Source organism: Contarinia nasturtii, unplaced genomic scaffold, assembly GCF_009176525.2.
Source record: "Contarinia nasturtii isolate CC-2019 unplaced genomic scaffold, AAFC_CNas_1.1 Cnas_scaffold_2856, whole genome shotgun sequence".
NCBI classification, from domain to species: domain Eukaryota; kingdom Metazoa; phylum Arthropoda; class Insecta; order Diptera; family Cecidomyiidae; genus Contarinia; species Contarinia nasturtii.
In genome coordinates this window covers 1-17,762 of record NW_022200173.1, presented here as the reverse complement: position 1 = coordinate 17,762, position 17,762 = coordinate 1, and the positions used below count along the sequence as shown (strand labels likewise).

The 17,762-nt window shown below is 32.6% G+C and overlaps 4 protein-coding genes across 4 annotated transcripts; 1 reads left to right on the top strand and 3 right to left on the bottom strand.

Moving 5' to 3' along the window:
* Positions 1-2,643: 2,643 nt before the first annotated feature.
* Positions 2,644-3,680, top strand: LOC116349273 (proteoglycan 4-like). Its single transcript, XM_031780637.1, has 2 exons — positions 2,644-2,763; positions 2,834-3,680. The coding sequence occupies exons 1-2, from the start codon at positions 2,719-2,721 to the stop codon at positions 3,527-3,529; spliced, it is 741 nt and encodes a 246-aa protein (XP_031636497.1). The 5' UTR covers positions 2,644-2,718; the 3' UTR covers positions 3,530-3,680.
* A 4,524-nt stretch (positions 3,681-8,204) lies between these two features.
* On the bottom strand, positions 8,205-10,620 carry LOC116349274. Its single transcript, XM_031780638.1, has 2 exons — positions 10,517-10,620; positions 8,205-10,453 (listed from the first exon to the last, which is right to left on the bottom strand). The coding sequence occupies exon 2, from the start codon at positions 10,433-10,435 to the stop codon at positions 9,314-9,316; it is 1,122 nt and encodes a 373-aa protein (XP_031636498.1). The 5' UTR covers positions 10,436-10,453; positions 10,517-10,620; the 3' UTR covers positions 8,205-9,313.
* Positions 10,621-10,823: 203 nt separating this feature from the next.
* On the bottom strand, positions 10,824-12,631 carry LOC116349275. The gene is made up of 2 exons (XM_031780639.1): positions 12,520-12,631; positions 10,824-12,359 (listed from the first exon to the last, which is right to left on the bottom strand). The coding sequence occupies exon 2, from the start codon at positions 12,160-12,162 to the stop codon at positions 10,951-10,953; it is 1,212 nt and encodes a 403-aa protein (XP_031636499.1). The 5' UTR covers positions 12,163-12,359; positions 12,520-12,631; the 3' UTR covers positions 10,824-10,950.
* Positions 12,632-12,812: 181 nt separating this feature from the next.
* Positions 12,813-14,655, bottom strand: LOC116349276. Its single transcript, XM_031780640.1, has 2 exons — positions 14,538-14,655; positions 12,813-14,388 (listed from the first exon to the last, which is right to left on the bottom strand). Exon 2 carries the CDS (start codon positions 14,379-14,381, stop codon positions 13,011-13,013), a length of 1,371 nt encoding a protein of 456 aa, XP_031636500.1. The 5' UTR covers positions 14,382-14,388; positions 14,538-14,655; the 3' UTR covers positions 12,813-13,010.
* Between the last annotated feature and the right edge of the window lie 3,107 nt (positions 14,656-17,762).

Sequence of the window (17,762 nt, the reverse complement as noted above, 5' to 3'; positions counted from 1 at the left end):
CTTGAGCATCGAAGTGAATAACTCCCCGTTTAATCCAATAATCCAATCTGCCAATCAAAAACCCCTTGTAAATTATCCCGCACAAAAATGAAGGTCTTCACTTTCTTACTGAAAAAGCTTAGTAAATCGAAAAAAAAAAACTAGCGAAAACACACTTGCTTACCGGGTTACCTCGGACGATTTAAGAGGGGGTTATCCGGGCTTAGAGCCCAGAGCAAAGGTGCTCATGTATGCTTCTTACAGTGCAATCGTCAAAATTTTCTTTAAAAAAGTCGTAAAAACAATTTATATAGACCATTCGATTTGCGTTGGATTTAAGAAGTCTGGTTGGGACTTTCAAGGAAACCAAAAGCTTTCTAGTCTCGTATCGTTTGATACTATTCTATAGACAAAAAAAAACGAATTGAAAATTGAAGAAATTTATTTCCAACAAAAACTTCATCCAAAACAAAAATATACTGCGTTTTTGATTTCAATTAAATTTTAAGTCACTTTAATTTTCATTCGAGTAAAACAACATATTTTAATTATAAGATGAAGGATTATTTCATCAATTGGAGCTCGTATTGATAAGTGAGCGAACGAATCTCACCGCTCACTCGCCACCTTTAAATTCATTTAAATATTTGGATATTTCTTCATCGTCTAGAAAGTCTAATGAACGTTTGCGTGATTAAACTTAGTTAAAAAATATGTCTTCCCAACATTGAAGTTGTAGACTTACCCCAGTCGGCTGTTGAGTCACCTTCCGTTTGTTTTCATCTTCGGCATTTACATTTGCTTTATGTTCAATAAGGTATTTTACCACTTCCATGTCATCTAAATAGAATAGTACAAAAAGGCTTCCCAAAATTCCTAAAAAGCTACAACTTTATCAGGCGCATAATTATCATTTTTCTTATAAGCATAGTGAAGCACTTTTCGCAACAGCACGGATGAGCTGTGTATTTTTGTATTTATCTTCAACATTTACATTGGCTCCAAGTTCGATTAGAATTGTGACTACTTCTGTTTTCTCTAGAAAGCATGACAATTGATTAGTTTAAATTGCATCGTAAACATTTCCTTTTGAATTTCCTACCATTCATTGCCGCTACTATATGAAGCGCACTTCTGTTCGCATAATCTACTGCATTCACATTTGTGCCTCGATCGATTAACATTTTTATTGCTTCAGCATTACCTAGATGAAATGGAAGGTAGTGTGATTTGATTTCATTGAAAATCTTTCTGAATAAGTGTTGTGAAAATAAAAACCTTGTGCAGCAGCAGTTATCAGCTCTTCGTTTACATCAAAATCGTTACAAATAGCTCGCACTTTGACACACAAAAATAATGAAATAAATAAATATTTAATTTTCGTCATCTTCGCAGTAAAAACTTTATTCTTCACTGCGTGCAAACAAAATTAAATTGAAAAAAAAAAACACTTTTTGGGCAGAAAACGTAAGAGCTTCGCGATATATCCACTAGTAATCTGCTCTCAATGGAACATAGGATACTTCTGACTTTCTGCTTTATTTAAATGCTTTTTGTTATACTCGATCCAGACCAAAAACTGGTTTTTTATTGCTTAAGGTTTGAGTATGTAATATGAGGTTAAGGGTCATTGTACGCACACTCCCAACCGTTATACCAATATATTCTTAAGAAATGGATTGAAATAATTCGATTTCAAAAAAATTTATCTCGTATTTTTGCTCATTTTCTGTGTTAAAAATTAACGACGGATTGAGTGCTAACAGTTTGTTTTACAAGTGTGTATGCAAATAAGAGATTTACATATAGTGGCATTTAGATAGCACACAATTTTCTACATAGTTTTCAATATATGGAATAAACAGTTTTGTTGACGTTATAGAAGCGATTCAAATAAACATTTCTTTTTATATTTTAAGTTGTAATTTTGTTCTCGAGGTTTTTACTTTGCTAAATCGATCCTACATTTCGCCCAAACAATTTAAAGTTCTCCCAGTCATATCTTTTTATTTGAAAATATTTTTCTCAAAAAATGTATATGATATTAGACTAGCCCAAAAAATAAAAAGTATATGGTTTTGAGCTGCCCCATCCGATTTGATGAAACATATGAAAAATACCATGTTTGTATTTTTTTTTTTTTTTCATACCAATGTTGCCACCGACTCGCAAGGAAACTTGGAAGTTTTCTAGATTAAGGAGAGCGTCACTCTTTTGTAATCAAGTTCAATGCATTTGTAAATTTCAGTTTCCAATTAAAACATTCAGTTTTTGTAGAGAAAATGGTTCTTTCCTTCTAAATTTATGACACCACAAAGAAGTATCCGTTTACTTGTTATAGATCAAAAACCGAATGATTATTCTTGAACAAAAATTGAAAAAATTCCAAACTTGTATGTGTAATGTGTATTATTGATGAATAATATCGCTTGTTATTCATACAGATGGTGTTTTAACAGTTATAATATTCATTATTTCATTGTTTCTGGGGAGCGTACATACAGCGTGATCGGTATATTTTGTAAATTGAGGAATGTTTACCAAAGACTTAAATACTTATCTACTGTATATATACAGTTACACGTGGAATATTTTCTGACAAAAAATGGAAAATGTCACTTATTACTTCTCCGAAAATAACGTATATAAACGAAAGTCACTTCATGGAAAATTATTAGTAAATCCGCAACTTTGTGTAGCAGAAGTTCAAGAATTTTTAAACCGACCCACCGAAAAAAGATGAATTCCAAATTTACCATATTATTTTTCATTGGAGTCGTTGGAGTAAGTAAACTTATTATTCAGAAAATGAATAAATTCATTTTTAACTTAAAATTTTAATTTTTACACAAAGCTTCTAATAGCCGAAGTACGTGCTGGCGGAAACGGCGATAGAACTGTAAGGCCAGGTTCTCTACTTTACAATCTCTTACCCCCTTCAGATGAAGAGATTGAAGCATTCCATGAAGTCAAACCAACATCCGAAGAAGATCTTCGATTTGTGCAGGAATTATACCACGCAATTGTCAGCGGGGATGGTACATACCTTGAAGAACATGTTGGAGAAACCTCAAACAAAAATGAAGAAAAAGCGTCAAGCTATTTTGCCACCAAGCTAAAGGAAATTATATCCAAGATTTTGGGTAACGATAAAACAGATGAAGAGATTCAGACACACCATGAATTCAAAGAGCCCTTGTCTCCAGATACATTAAAACAATTGACCACATTATATGAAACTGTTGGTGAAGGCGTTGTGGAACCAGCCTCGCCGGAACAATCAGGTCAAGAAGAGCCATCATCTTCAGAGCCATTACCTTCTGAGCCACCAAAAGAACCATCATCTTCTGAGCCACCAAAAGAACCATCATCTTCTGAGCCACCAAAAAAATCATTCTCTTCTAAGACGTCCAAAAGACCACAACCTTCCAAGACGTCCAAAGGACCATCAACTTCGGGTGCAACAATGAAGCGACCAGTTTCTAAAATAACAAAAAAGCCCGCACCAAAGAAGCTATTGAAAAAAAATAAAGAGTGTAGAATTATGTAAAATTCAAAAAGGTAAAAAATGATGATGCGGTCTCTCTTTGTCATTACATGATGAAATAGAATAAATCTTCTTTCACCAAATTTAATTCCAATTTTTTCTAATTGTATGGAATACAATTAATAAATATTTGCACAGATGGTGTCTTTTTACATTTTCAAGTATTTTTTTGTTCCTCAGAGATGTTATCACAAAGACCGGTATATAAGGTGCTCTGCACATAAATTAAAATTTATAATAAGTTGATGTGCTTACACGCGAAATATTTTCTGATGAGACTTGGAATAATTCACATTTATTTCAATCGAAAATGACGTACATGAACGTTAGTTACTTGATGGAAATTATTAATAAATTTGAAATTTGCGCACCAATACAGAAGCTTAATGGCGTTCACATTAACTTACTTCAGAAAAGAAATGAATGCCAAACAGAAGAGGGAGGAAAAATAAATTTATATTTGAACGGCGTGAAGCTTGAAAAGTGCTAATTATGAATAAATTGTCATGTAATATATAAATTGGTATTTTTCAATTTATTCATTATATTTTGTATATAAACTTTAGAAAAATACATAAAAACCTTATCGATCGTATTTTTTTACGAATCAATCGTAAATATTTGAATGAACTGTGTTCATCTAAATTAACATCCTAGTAATACCGATGGTTCCATTCATACGAACCTTTTCGTCTCATTTCGATAAAGCTCAAATTGGTGTCATCGTTTCTGGCCGTCCATTTAGTAGCCAAGAAGGCATCATCATCCGTATAAATTATTATTTTTCGTGCTCCGGCCAATTTGGCACGTTCTGCATTCAACATTGCCAAATTCAAAACTACATCTTCGTCCCATGGTATGAATTTGATTTTGTTCAATTTCGGTGATCGACGAATGAATGGCGTGATGTCATCGATGCTAGCCGAAAGGGTGTAAAGACGTTCGAGTTTTTTCAGGCCATTTGCTAAAATCTCCATATCATTGGAGAAGCCTTGGACCGAACATCCACCTCGAATGATTAATTCTCTCAGATTGGTCAGTTCAGCTAAACTATAAATCTTTTCAAACTGTCCAATGGACAATAACTCGAGACCTTTAAGTGAGGCAAATGAAGTGCTCTTCTCTTCTCTTCATTGGTGAAAATGTATAGCCGCTTATAAAAGCCTTGTTCATGGAGTCGATTTAATAATTCTACAGGAGTTATCAACGGCTGGTTCCCGCATGACGAAGGCCGCGCATAAATATAAAATTCTTTTATTTCGAATGTATCAAATTTTACATTGGAATTTAAAAGTATATCAGCATTATCCAACAAAAATTGTATTGTAATTGAAAACCTCTGTATATTTGAATTGCTTACGAAAAATTCACGAAGCTCTCCAAATTGGTAAGAATAATTAGGCATCAATTCGAAACGTTCAAGCTTTGGATATTCTTGTAATAGCCAGTTGATTTTGCCCTTTATGCGACTACTAACATCCGATTTTTGAACAAAAATCTCTCTCAATTCTTACAATGTTTCAATATCAAATCGTAAAAGTCACCGTCCATCGAACAAAATCTGAGTTGTAGAATTTCCAGTTGGGGCAACAATTGTTTAAAATACTTAACTCGTTTGCTATTAATACGTAGATGCTCAAGACAAATGTGGTTAGTTGACTCAAATTCATTTATGTGCGATTTAATATATTTGAGAGGACCGAGTTTACGATCATAAAGTGTAATGCACGGCAAGAACTTATTGAAACCAGATGTTGGAAAGCGTTCACTTTTAGCACCGTCATTGTCCGAATTATACATGTGTATTCCATCTTTTTGGCATAATATTTCAGCCGATGAATAATTTTGTTTGAAATATTGGCCGGCCACTTTGTTCATTCGCCTGCATGTCTGACTGAATGAATGCAAATCTTTCAGCGACAAATATTCAAATATCTCGTCAAAGCAATCGATTTTCAATTTAAATATTTGTGACGACTCCGTACTTGATGGACATTGTTTATTACCCATATGTGACGTAGATTCACTGGATAATGAAGAAATAAAATATCATGATTAATATTTTCAAAGAACAACCACTTTACGAATATATTTACCCGATAGAAATATCACGAATCAATTTTTCTTCGATTGAAAAGCTTTCAATGGCAATATAAATGAAAGAAAGTAAAGAAACACGACACAATCTTTTGTGAACTTCTCTGATTTCTTAACATCGCAATTTATTGACAAATGACATAATATATAAAGAGGCTTACGTATGCAAGCTGACTTTTCCGCATGGAACCGAAATTTTGGGAATAAACAGAAATGATGGTCTATGTATGGTTGCAGTAACTTAAATTACCGTGAAAACTTGTGAATATTATTTTCTTATCAAAATAAATAATCACACCAAGTTTAAAGAAATTTCAATCAAACAAAATAGCCTGTTGAAAGTGTCACATCATTACGGTACCACAAAGGCATGTCTTTCATACAAAAATGAAATTTTTTGTGGATTTTTGTATGAAAAGTCTGTGAAAAACTGATTGCATCTTAAAACTAACATCAGATTCGGGTTTCTCGTGCCAAAAAACCCCCCACTACACATTCTTTCAGCGTTTAAATTGAAAGAATATCATTTTAAGGCATTTTTCTCATAAGTGCCTCTTCAGAGTCTAAGTTTTACATCGATCAATCAATGTCGTTGAAAATTTGACCAGATCTATTCCTCGTAATGCCCAATCATCCCGTAAAGTCAGATTTTGAATTTCATGTCTGAGCACGAAACCATCGTGTCACCAAAATGGTTGAAAAATGATCAAAAAAGTAAAATGTATGGATTGTGTCCATTCGGACCAAAAAAAATTACACCGGTCAACAGATATTGATCAAAAACTAATCAGCACGTCTCCTAGTAGTCCCAAATCATCCTGCAAAGTCAGAATTTGAATTGAGTTTTTGGAAGAAGATTTATCGAGTTAACAAATTTTGGCAACACGCCACAGGACACAGGACACATCACACACAGCGATGCACATTAATATGCCCCAAAATCATCTCCAATCGTGTTTTCTACATTAAATATGCATAGAAAACATGTTTTGAGATGACTTTAATTTTTTGGCCTAATACAATACCTTCCCTACACTAGGTGTGCGGAAAAGTAATAGTGAGTGACAGGACCAAGGTAATACAAAATCTGACTTAAAAGGATGATTGGGGGTCCCGAGGAATAGAAATCATTAGCTTTTGAGCGACTTTGGTTGATGGAAAAAAATGTCATGCCTGTAGTGATACCTATGAAAAAGAGTCCAATTTTCGTCCAAAAGTCATACTTAATGTAGACTTAAACACTCAAAAATATGTATTGGGGGGTTTTTTGGTACGAGAAAACCGAATCCGAGGTTAGTTTTGAGATACAATCAATTTTTGATACAGTTTCTTTGAAAAAATCACAAAAAAGTTGAATTTTTGTATGGGAGCCATGCCTGTATGCTACCTTAATGACGTGAAACTTTGCACAGTCTATTTTTTACACAAAAAATAACATTCTGAAAGTTTGAGAGATTTCAATCAAAATTAGGGGTACCTCTCATACAAAGTTTTCATGGTAAGTACTCTTAATTTTGGTTGAAATTTCTCCAAACCCACCGAATGTTTTGTGAAAAACAACCTGTGCAAAGTTTCGCACCATTAAGGTAGCATACAGACATGGCTCCCATACAAAAATCCAAATTTTTTGTGACTTTAGTTATGAAAAGTGTTTCAAAAATAATTTCTGAAAATCTTTCCTCGAGTACTTCTGCTATTAAATTAAAGAATATTTTGTTGCCAAAATTGAAACATATTTTTTGGCCTCAAACTTTACGCCGCTTGAAAGGCTTGAAAAATCGAAAAAATATTATTTTGAACTTTCTTACTCCCGTAAGACTCTTTATTATTGTTCGTTTTCATTTTTTTTTGTGAAATTATATTCGCGCAATTCCTCTGAATAGACAAAAAAATGGTTTGAAAATATGATTTACGCAATTATATTACTGTATATTTCGGTACCAATTATGTAAATTGCATGAACATGAGAAAAACAGCCAAGAAAACAGTAACTATCGGCGATGTCCTCTATCGTATGACACATGTTCATGGTGAAAATGGTGGTTTTCCGTGGAAATGGATCAATTGACCTACCCTAATTTACAACACATACGAAGTAACAGAACCGGAGTCAGTGTGTATATCTGTGTAATACATCGCGGTGATGTCGAATTCATCGAATCATATGAAATCAAATAAATACAATACTGTGACCCAACGCAATTTAATGATTCACTGAATAAGTAAGAAAAACATTTCTCAGAAAGTTCTCAATCTGATGCAATATTTTAATTTATTTGTGTGTGTGTTTCCAAGTTTTTGAAAGTGAGTCAATTCTCTTGTAAAGAAATTGATGTTCCTGACGTCAGTTGTTCTAATATTAGAGATGACTGGATATCATAGGCATAGATTTTTTTTAGCTCAAGTTTGAAACATTATTGCGAAAATAGTCGCTGGGGTCCAAGTCGATCCTAAAATAAAAAACACTTTTTTATTTCCCTTGATTCAAAGGTCTGCCATAAATTCAACTCATTTTGATTGATTATAAAAGATTTTATTTCCATTTTTTTTTTCAAATCTTACAATATAAAACCGTCTAAAATCTTACAATATGAAAATAATAGAAAATAAGTAAATAGTAAAAAAACGTCCACACATTATTTACAGATTTACCAGCATTGAAATTGTAATGTTACTAACCATTACATTAACATAAACGTCTGTAATAGTTAATAAAATTATAATAGCTTTTAATGTAATGCTAACATCTAACAATTTCAATACCTAATACCGATAATGTCTTGTGACAATAACAATGTGTTACCCGTATTGTTAAAAATCTAACATTAATATTGAGACTTTTCAACATAAACTTTAAGTTGAAAATATATTTACAATAGATGGAGCTTGAGTCTGCTCCAAGCTCAGCATTGAAATTGATTGGGTTGATGAAAAACTTCAATGATGAGCTTAGAGCAGACACAGACGCCATCTATTGTAAATATATTTCCGACTTAAAGTTGTATTGAAAAGTCTTATTATTAATGTTAGATTTTTGACGTTAGCGGAAGCGTTGAGTAACACATTATTATTGTAACGAAGCATTGCCAGCAATGTTATAAGAATAGCAATAGCTATTACTGGTAATGCTAGAATCTAACGTTACAATTGTAATGACGTTACTGTAATGCTTCGTTACAATTGTAATTTGTTTCTGCAAAATGTAAATCTGTACATTATTTAGGTACATTTGCGATTGAATTAAAGAAAGTTTGAATTATTAAATTTATATTTCAGAAAAAAAACTTATTATACGGGAAAGATCCATTAAAACGAATTGGCACACATGAATATTTGCATTTTCAAAAATTGTATTCAATAAGAATAATGCCGTTTTAACGAATCAGCTCGTTTCATTTCGATGGAGCTCAAAATCGTGTCACCGTTTCTGGTTGCCCATTTAGTAGCCAAGAAGACATCGTCACGCACATAAAACGTTATTTTCTGTGCTTTGGCCAATTTAGCGCGTTCTTCATTCAACATTGGCAAATTCAGAACTTCGCCTTCTAACCATCGTGTCACTTTGATTTTTTTCAATTTTCGTGATCGACGAATGAATGGCATAATAACATGCATGCTTTCACAGTTACCAATGTAAAGACGTTCAAGTTTCACGAGACTACTTGCTATAAATTCAAAATCCTTGACATTCTATTCACGTAGATATTCGAACGATAATTCAGTCAGATTGATCAATTGGGGCAAATTAAAGCGTTGATCAAATGTTTCAATGCACAATAGTTTGAGCTCTTTGAACGAAGTCAAGGAATCACTATATGCGTATGCGTTATCTTTATCATTATTATAAAAATGCAATTCTTTATAGAACCCTTGTTCATAGAGTTGATTTAATAAGTCCTCAAATTGATTCAAATGTCCGCCACTATATGTATCACCACCTACGATCTTTAGTACCAATATATTCAATTTTATTTTCGAATTTAAAAAAATTTCACGACTTTTCCATAAAATGCGAAAATTAATTGAAAACGTCTGGAGATTTGGATTACGTTCAAAAAATTCACCTAGTTCATTATATTGATGTTGATTGTCGTCCAAAAGTTCAAAATGTTCAAGCTTGGGATACTCTTGTGAAATCCAGCTATTATCAATCATGGACGATTTTTGAACATAAATCTTCTTCAAATTGTGACAGTTTTTGAGCATCGCTTCGTACAAATTACATGTTATCTTCGATGTATTGATTTTTACACTTTCCAATTGAGGCAAAAAATGTTCGATAAATTTAATTGTTTGTTGATTTATTTTACCGAATCGCTTCAACGTTATGTGATCAACTGACTTAAATTCACTGATATGAGATTCAGCATAATGAAGCGCTTCGTTTGAAGCGCGTGAAGCTTCAACAGAATGTGTAAAAAAGTCCTCCATCAATTGGCCAAAGTATTCATGAAATTTAAATATAATACATTTAGTGAACTGATTAAATTCTGGTACTTGAGTTACTTCTGATACGACACCATCTTTGTTCGAATAAATCATGTAAATTCCATCTTTGTTGCAGTATTTTGGAGCCGATGAATAATTTTGCTTGAAATACTCGCCGGCCACTCTGTTCATTAGCTTGCATGTTTGACCGAATGAGTGCAAGTCTTTCAGCGACAAATATTCAAATAATTCGTCAAAACAATCGATGTTCAGCTTAAATATGTTTGGCGATATTTCCATATTCGACGGACCCGCGATCGCATCGTCATTACGATTCTGATTGTTTGGATGAGAACTTCTTTGCCTTTTTGGTTGATGACTCATAGTAACAAGTAACGATGGCTTGATGAAAAAATAGATTGATAAATATTTTAGAGAATAATTCGCTTTACCACTTATACTTACACGAAAAGCCAATTTCAATGAAACTTTAAAGTGAAAACTACGTGATTACGATGTAATGAGGCCAACCTTTATAAACAATCGATGACAGCTGCATTATATAAAGTTTCCAGTGGTTTTGACAAGTATAATAAGTTTTGTCAAATAAACAAAACACAAAGAGGATGACAGATAAAAATTTGACGTTTCCTTTGAATAGATTAGACATTTCATTAAAAGAAAATTGACGTGTAAGGTTTGATTGTAAGGTTTAAAGTTTTGATTTATTAAAAAATAATAATCATATGATAATATTATTACAATGGTATGAATCACTTTATTTATATGAAGATTTTCGATTTGATTTTTATCATAGAAAGAAATATATGGAAAAGTAGTAATTTAATCAAAAATATAAATGCGAAATGTGCCTTTCTACAACAGCCACAATTCATTTGCTAATAATTATGATTCCATTCAATCGAATCAGCTCGTCTCATTTCGATGAAGCTCAAATTGGTGTCACCGTTTCTGGTCGTCCATTTAGTGGCCAAAAAGACATCATCTCGCGTATAAATTATTATTTTTCGTGCTCCAACCAACTTGGCACGTTCACTATTCAACATTGTCAAATTCAAAATTACACCCTTGTTTCGTGGTAAAAATTTGATTTTGTTCAATTTCGGTGATCGACGAATGAATGGCATTATGTTATCGATGCTACCATTATCAATATAAAAACGTTCGAGTTTTATCAGGCCATTTGCTAAAATCTCCATATCCTTTGGAGCTCTCGATCCATCCAAAATGATTAATTCTCTCAGATTGGTCAATTGAGCTAAATTATAACTCTTGTCGAATAGAAGAATGCACAATAACTCGAGACCTTTGAACGTAGCTAATTGAGTGATACGCTTTCCACTCAATCTACGGATATAAATGTATAGTCGCTTATAAAAGCCTTGTTCATGGAGTTGATTTAATAATTCAAATGAAGTTTCCGACGTTTTCTTTCCATGTGGTTGCAACCAATAACGAATGCGAGATCTTTTTAGTTCCAATATATCCAACTTTACGTTAGAATTCAGAAATATGTCACCATTCTTGCACCAGGATTCGGCAGAAGTTGAAAATCTCTGTACATTTGGATTGCGTACGAAAAATTCACGTATCTCTTTAAATTGATAAGAATCACAAGGCATACATGTCAAACGTTCAAGCTTGGGATATTTTTGTAATAGCCAGTTAAGTTTACGATTTATGCGGCTACCGGCTACCAAATATTCAACATGAATCTCCTTCAAATTCTTACAATATTTCAATATCAAGTCGTAGAAATCACCAACAACCGAACAACCAGTGCATTGTATAATTTGCAGTTGGGACAACAATTGTTTAAAGAGATCAAATTTTTCGTCAATATTTAATGCCCTGAGCTTAATTTGGTTTATTGACTCAAATTCATTGATATGAGAATGAATATAAGGAGAATCGATATTTTCACTGTACAGAATTGAAATGCATGGCATGAATTTATTGAAACCGGATATTCGAATTGGTTTATGATTGACATCTATGTCGTAATAAAACGTGTAAATACCATCTTCTTTGCAGTATTTTAGAGCTGATGAATGATTTTGTTTGTAATATTCGCCGGCCACTTTGTTCATTCGCTTGCATGTTTGACCGAAGGAATGCAAGTCCTTCAGCGACAAATATTCGAATATTTCGTCGAAGCAATCGATGGTCAATTTGAATATTTTCGGCGGAGATTCGTCGTTTGATGGACCCACCCCAATCTTCTTTATGATTTTGATTATCCGAGTGTGAAAATGTTGGCTTCTCTTTTGGATTACTCATAGCGAAACTGCATAAGAATAGAACAATAAAATGTGAATTAGTGTTTTCTGAAACAAACACTTTTCGACAATTTACACGAAAACATCGACATGAATTTGTTTTTTTATGATAATTTAAATCTTTAATGAATGCTTAAAAAAGAAAGAATGATCACGAATTGTATTCACCTTTTATAAGATCTCAAAAGCAATATTTTGTTATTTATAAGAAGAAGCAATCAACAGAGACAATGACAATCGAACAGATATGGTTTTGACGCTTGTTCACTTCAGTCTGACGTTTTCAATCGTTCTCTCCTATTTGCTCCACGCTTTTCCAAGCGTTTCAAACATTTTCGTTAAAATTATGAAACTGGTGGCATATTCTGTGTGAATAATTGTCAGTAAAAATGAAAACTATATGTTACATTTTCCAATAAAATCGTTTATTCTTTATTTTTAATGAAACATTTTTCCAGGAGTTTATTTCTTAATATTATCAAATTACATTTTGAAAGAGAAAAAGACTTGCATAACTAACTCGGTTTTCCCTTTATTCAAAAATTTACTCAGATTATGATTGAATCAATTCTTCTGTACTATTTCACTTTTGGAATTGAAAAAGTATCGTGAAATATGAAAATTGTAAGACAAAGACAAACTTCTTCAACTTTTTTTCATTAACGATAATGAGGATTCCATTCAAATGAATCCGATCGTCTCATTTCAATGAAGCTCAAATTGGTGTCACCGTTTCTGGTCGTCCATTTTGTAGCCAAGAAAACATCATCACGCGTATAAAATATTATTTTTAGAGCTCCGGCCAACTTTGCACGTTCTGCATTCAACATTGCCAAATTCAAAACTACACCTTTCCACTTTGGTATGAATTTGATTTTGTTTAATTTCGGTGATCGACGAACGAATGGTATAATTTCATCGATGCTAGCCTCATCAATGTAAAGACGTTCGAGTTTTGTCAGGCCATTTGCTAAGATCTCCATATCCTTGACATCCAATGGATCCAAAATGATTAACTCTCTCAGATTGGTCAATTGAGCTAAATTATAACTCTCGCGAGAACTCCGAATGGACAATAGCTCGAGACCTCTGAGTGAGGCCAATGAAATGCTTTCCCCTTCATCAACATTATTGAAGTAAATGTATAGTCGTTTATAGAAGCCTTGTTCATGGAGTTGATTTAATAAGTCGAACGTTTGCTTCACATATGACGGAGACTGCTTATAAACCAAAACGTTTTTAAGTTCCAAAATATCCAATTTTGCATTGGAATTTAAAAATATGTCAGCATTCTCCCACAAAAATTCTGAGTTAGTTGAAAATCTCTGTACATTTGGATTGCGTACGAAAAATTCACGTAGCTCTTCAATCTGACTGGTATCATCAGGCGTCAATTCTAAACGTTCAAGCTTTGGATATTCTTGTAGTAGCCAGTTGGTTTTACCATTTATTTGGAAACCGAAATATGAATCTTGAAAATAAATCTTTCTCAAATTCTTGCAATATTTCAGTATCAAATCGTAAAAGTCACCATACATCGCACAATCTTCGAGTTGTACAATTTCGAGTGGGGGCAATAGTTGTTTAAAATGCTCAACTGTTTCGTTATTAATACATAACTCCGAAAGATAAATGTGTTTAGTTGATTCAAATTCAGTGATGTGCGATTTAATATATTTGTATGGAACGACTTCAATTGAAACGGACGGCATGAACTTATTGAAACCAGATGTTTGAATGTGTTTACTAACACCATCTTTGTTCGAATATTTCGTGTATATTCCATCATATAGGCAGAGTTTTTGAGCCGATGAATGATTTTGTTTGAAATATTCGCCGGCCACTTTGTTCATTCGCTTGCATGTTTGACCGAATGAATACAAATCTTTCACGTTCAAATATTCAAATATCTCGTCAAAGCAATCGATGTTCAATTTGAATATTTTCGGCGGAGATTCGTCGTTTGATGGACCTGCCACCGTTTGGTTATGTGAGTGTGACAATTTTGGCTTCTTTTGTGGATAACTCATAGCGAAACTGCATAAGAACAATGAAATGATAATTAGTATTTTGTAAAACCAACACTTACGATAACTTACACGCGAGCTTCGAAACGTATTTCTTTTTTAAAAGAATTGAAACTTTCGGATGCTTAAAAAGAAAGAATGATCACAAATTGTATTTACCTTTTATAAGATCTCAAAAGTAATATTTTGTTATTTATAAGATGAAACAATTAACAGAGACAATGACAAACGGACAGATATGGTTTTGACGCCGATTCACTTTAAACTGACGTTTTCCATCGATTTTTCCTGTTTTTTCTCTGATCACCGTTTCCATTCGTTTCAAATGTTTTTCCATGAAACTAATGGCACATTCTGTGTGAATGATTATCGGTGAAAATTAAAACTACATGTAGTAGCGCATAATACAACATGATACATTTTCCATTATATTTATATATTATTTATTCCAGATATTCAAAAAAGTATTTTCCATCAGTTTTTTCTTAACATATGTAATTGTATAAAATTGGCCATCAGTCACCATTTGCAACAAATTTAACACTTAAGTGTGTTGTACATCAGGTTACATTTTGAAAGAGGAAAAGACGCTCATAAGGCTTTTTTGTGAATTGATTTTTCTTTATTTGAAAACTTACTTCGACTATAATGAAATCAATATTTTTGTACTTTTTAGTTATTACATCAGTATCGACAAAGACTTATCTAGCTTTTTCTCAAAAATAAATCTGAAATTCTGTAAAAATTCAAGTTGTATATTGATATCATCAGATGATTTGAATAAACAAAAATCTTTTCTAAAAATTGTATTTAATAATTATAATAATCATTCCATTTTATCGAATCCTTTCGTCTCATTTCGATGGAGCTCAAATCGGTGTCACAGTTTCTGATCGTCCATTTAGTAGCCAAGAAGACATCATCACGCGTGTAAATTGTTACTTTTCGTGCTTCGGCTAACTTGACACGTTCTGCATTCAACATCACCAAATTCAAAACTACACCTTTGTCCCGTGGTATGAATTTGATTTTGTTCAAATTCGGTGATCGACGAATGAATGGCATTATGTCATCGATACTAGCTCTATCAATGTAAAGACGTTCGAGGTTTGTTAGGCCATTTGCTAAAATCTCCATATCCACGGTATTCGATCCACCCAAAATGATTAATTCTCTCAGATTGGTGAGTTCAGCTAAATTATAACTCTTGTCAAGCCATCCAATGCACAATAACTTGAGACCATTGAGTGAGGCTAATAAAGTGCTAAATCTTTCACAAACACTTTCGACGTATATATATAGTCGCTTATAAAAGCCTTGTTCATGGAGTCGATTTAATAATTCCAAAAGACTTTTCGACGTCCGGTTCCCATATGACGAATGGATTTCAAAAGAGTTAAAGTTTTTGACTTCCAATATATCCAATTTTGCATTGGAATTTAAAAGTATGTCTTCGTTATCCCACAAGAATGTTGAGAAAATTGAAAATCTCTGTACATTTGGATTGCGTACGAAAAATTCACGTAGCTCTTCAAATTTATTAGAATCACGAGGCTTCAATTCTAAGCGCTCAAGCTTCGGATATACTTGAAGTAACCAGTTGAGTTTACCATTTATGCGCTTACCGACATCCGAATCTTGAATATAAATCTCTCTCAAATTTTCACAATATTTCAATACCAAATCATAAAAGTCACCAACCATCGAACAATGCCGGTGTTGCAAAATTTCCAATTTGGGCAACAGTTGTTTAAAATGTCTTTTATTTTTATAGCCTGCAAAATTTTCATCTATTTCCTGAAGATAAATGTGGTTAATTGACTGAAATTCTTTTATATGCTCTTCAATATATTCAAGATAACGGAGTGAATCATTATAGTGATTATATGGTATACATTGAATGAACTTATTGAAACCGAATAGTTCGATATTTTTTTCAACGTAACATTTTTTAGAATAATTTTTGTCCCAATAATCCATGTAAAAAGAAAAATAAATTCCTTGTATTTCACATTGTTTTTCAGCTGACAAATAATTTTGTTTGAAATATTCGCCGGCCACTTTGTTCATTCGGTTGCATGTTTGACCAAATGAGAGTAAGTCTCGCACGTCCAAATATTCGAAAATTTCGTCCAAACAATCAATGTTCAATTTGAATATTTTTGACCTCCGTCTCCATTGGTCGTTTGATGGACGATGTTGATTACAATATTGATTATCTGAGTGTGACAATTTTGGCTTCTTTTGCGGGTTACTCATAGCGAAATTGCATAAGAATATAACAATAAAATGATATTTAGTATTATTGTGAAACAAACACTATTCGATTATTTACACAAAAATATTGACACGAATTTTATGTTTTTTATGAGAATTTAAATCTTTGATGGATGCTTAGAAAGAAAGAATGAGCACAAATTGTATTCATATTTCATCTCAAAAGCAATATTTTGTAATTTATAAGAAGAAACAATAAAGAGAATGACAATCCGACAGATATGGTTTTGACGCATGTTTCACTTCAATGTGACGCTTTCAATCGTTTTCTCCTATTTTCTCCATGTTAATCGTTTCCACTCGTTCTGGAAAAAAATTCTGTTAAAATTATGAAACTGATGGCACATACTGGTTATTCGAAATGCGCATCGTTTAAAATGTATGAAAAATCCAAAACTTTGTTCGGGAGGTACCCGTATTATGCGTTGAAATGTCTTCAAACTCTCGGAATGGTATTTTTGTGCGATAAAAATAACCTGTGCAAAGTTTTAGCTTATTACGATATCATACAGTCATGGCTTCCATACCAGGGGAGTGCCCTGTCAAAAATGACAATCCGCGCCGTGTACGTCATAGTGGTGAAATACGTAAAAATGCAATTGATGAATAAATGGCAGACGTCAATTTCAACATTATATGTGGAGTATAGTTAAAAGCAGAATCTAAAAAAAGAAAAAGCCGGAATATAATTATTTTATGTGTTTGAATTGCTAAAATATAAATAAAAAAATTATTTATTCTCAAAAAATGTGTTGTACATTTTTCTTTCATTAACAAATTAACATTTGATATCATATATGATATTTATCTCAGTGAAGCACAGTAAAGTGAAGACCAAATATAAATAACCCTGAATAAAATCATTTCATGTGTTTTAATTGTAAAAATAAGTTATATTTATATAGATTAATCAATTATTTTAATTTTTAAAATGAAACAGGTACAAAAAAAGTTCTCCCAACGTGTTTTAATATTTTGTGGTTTGCTGTTGTGTGACATATTGTTTGGTGGTTCTGACAACCAAATAGAAATTTATAAGTTTTAAGCAATTTTGAGATAATTGTTTAGCTACATTATACAAAGATATCAGTTTTCGAGCAATAAGAA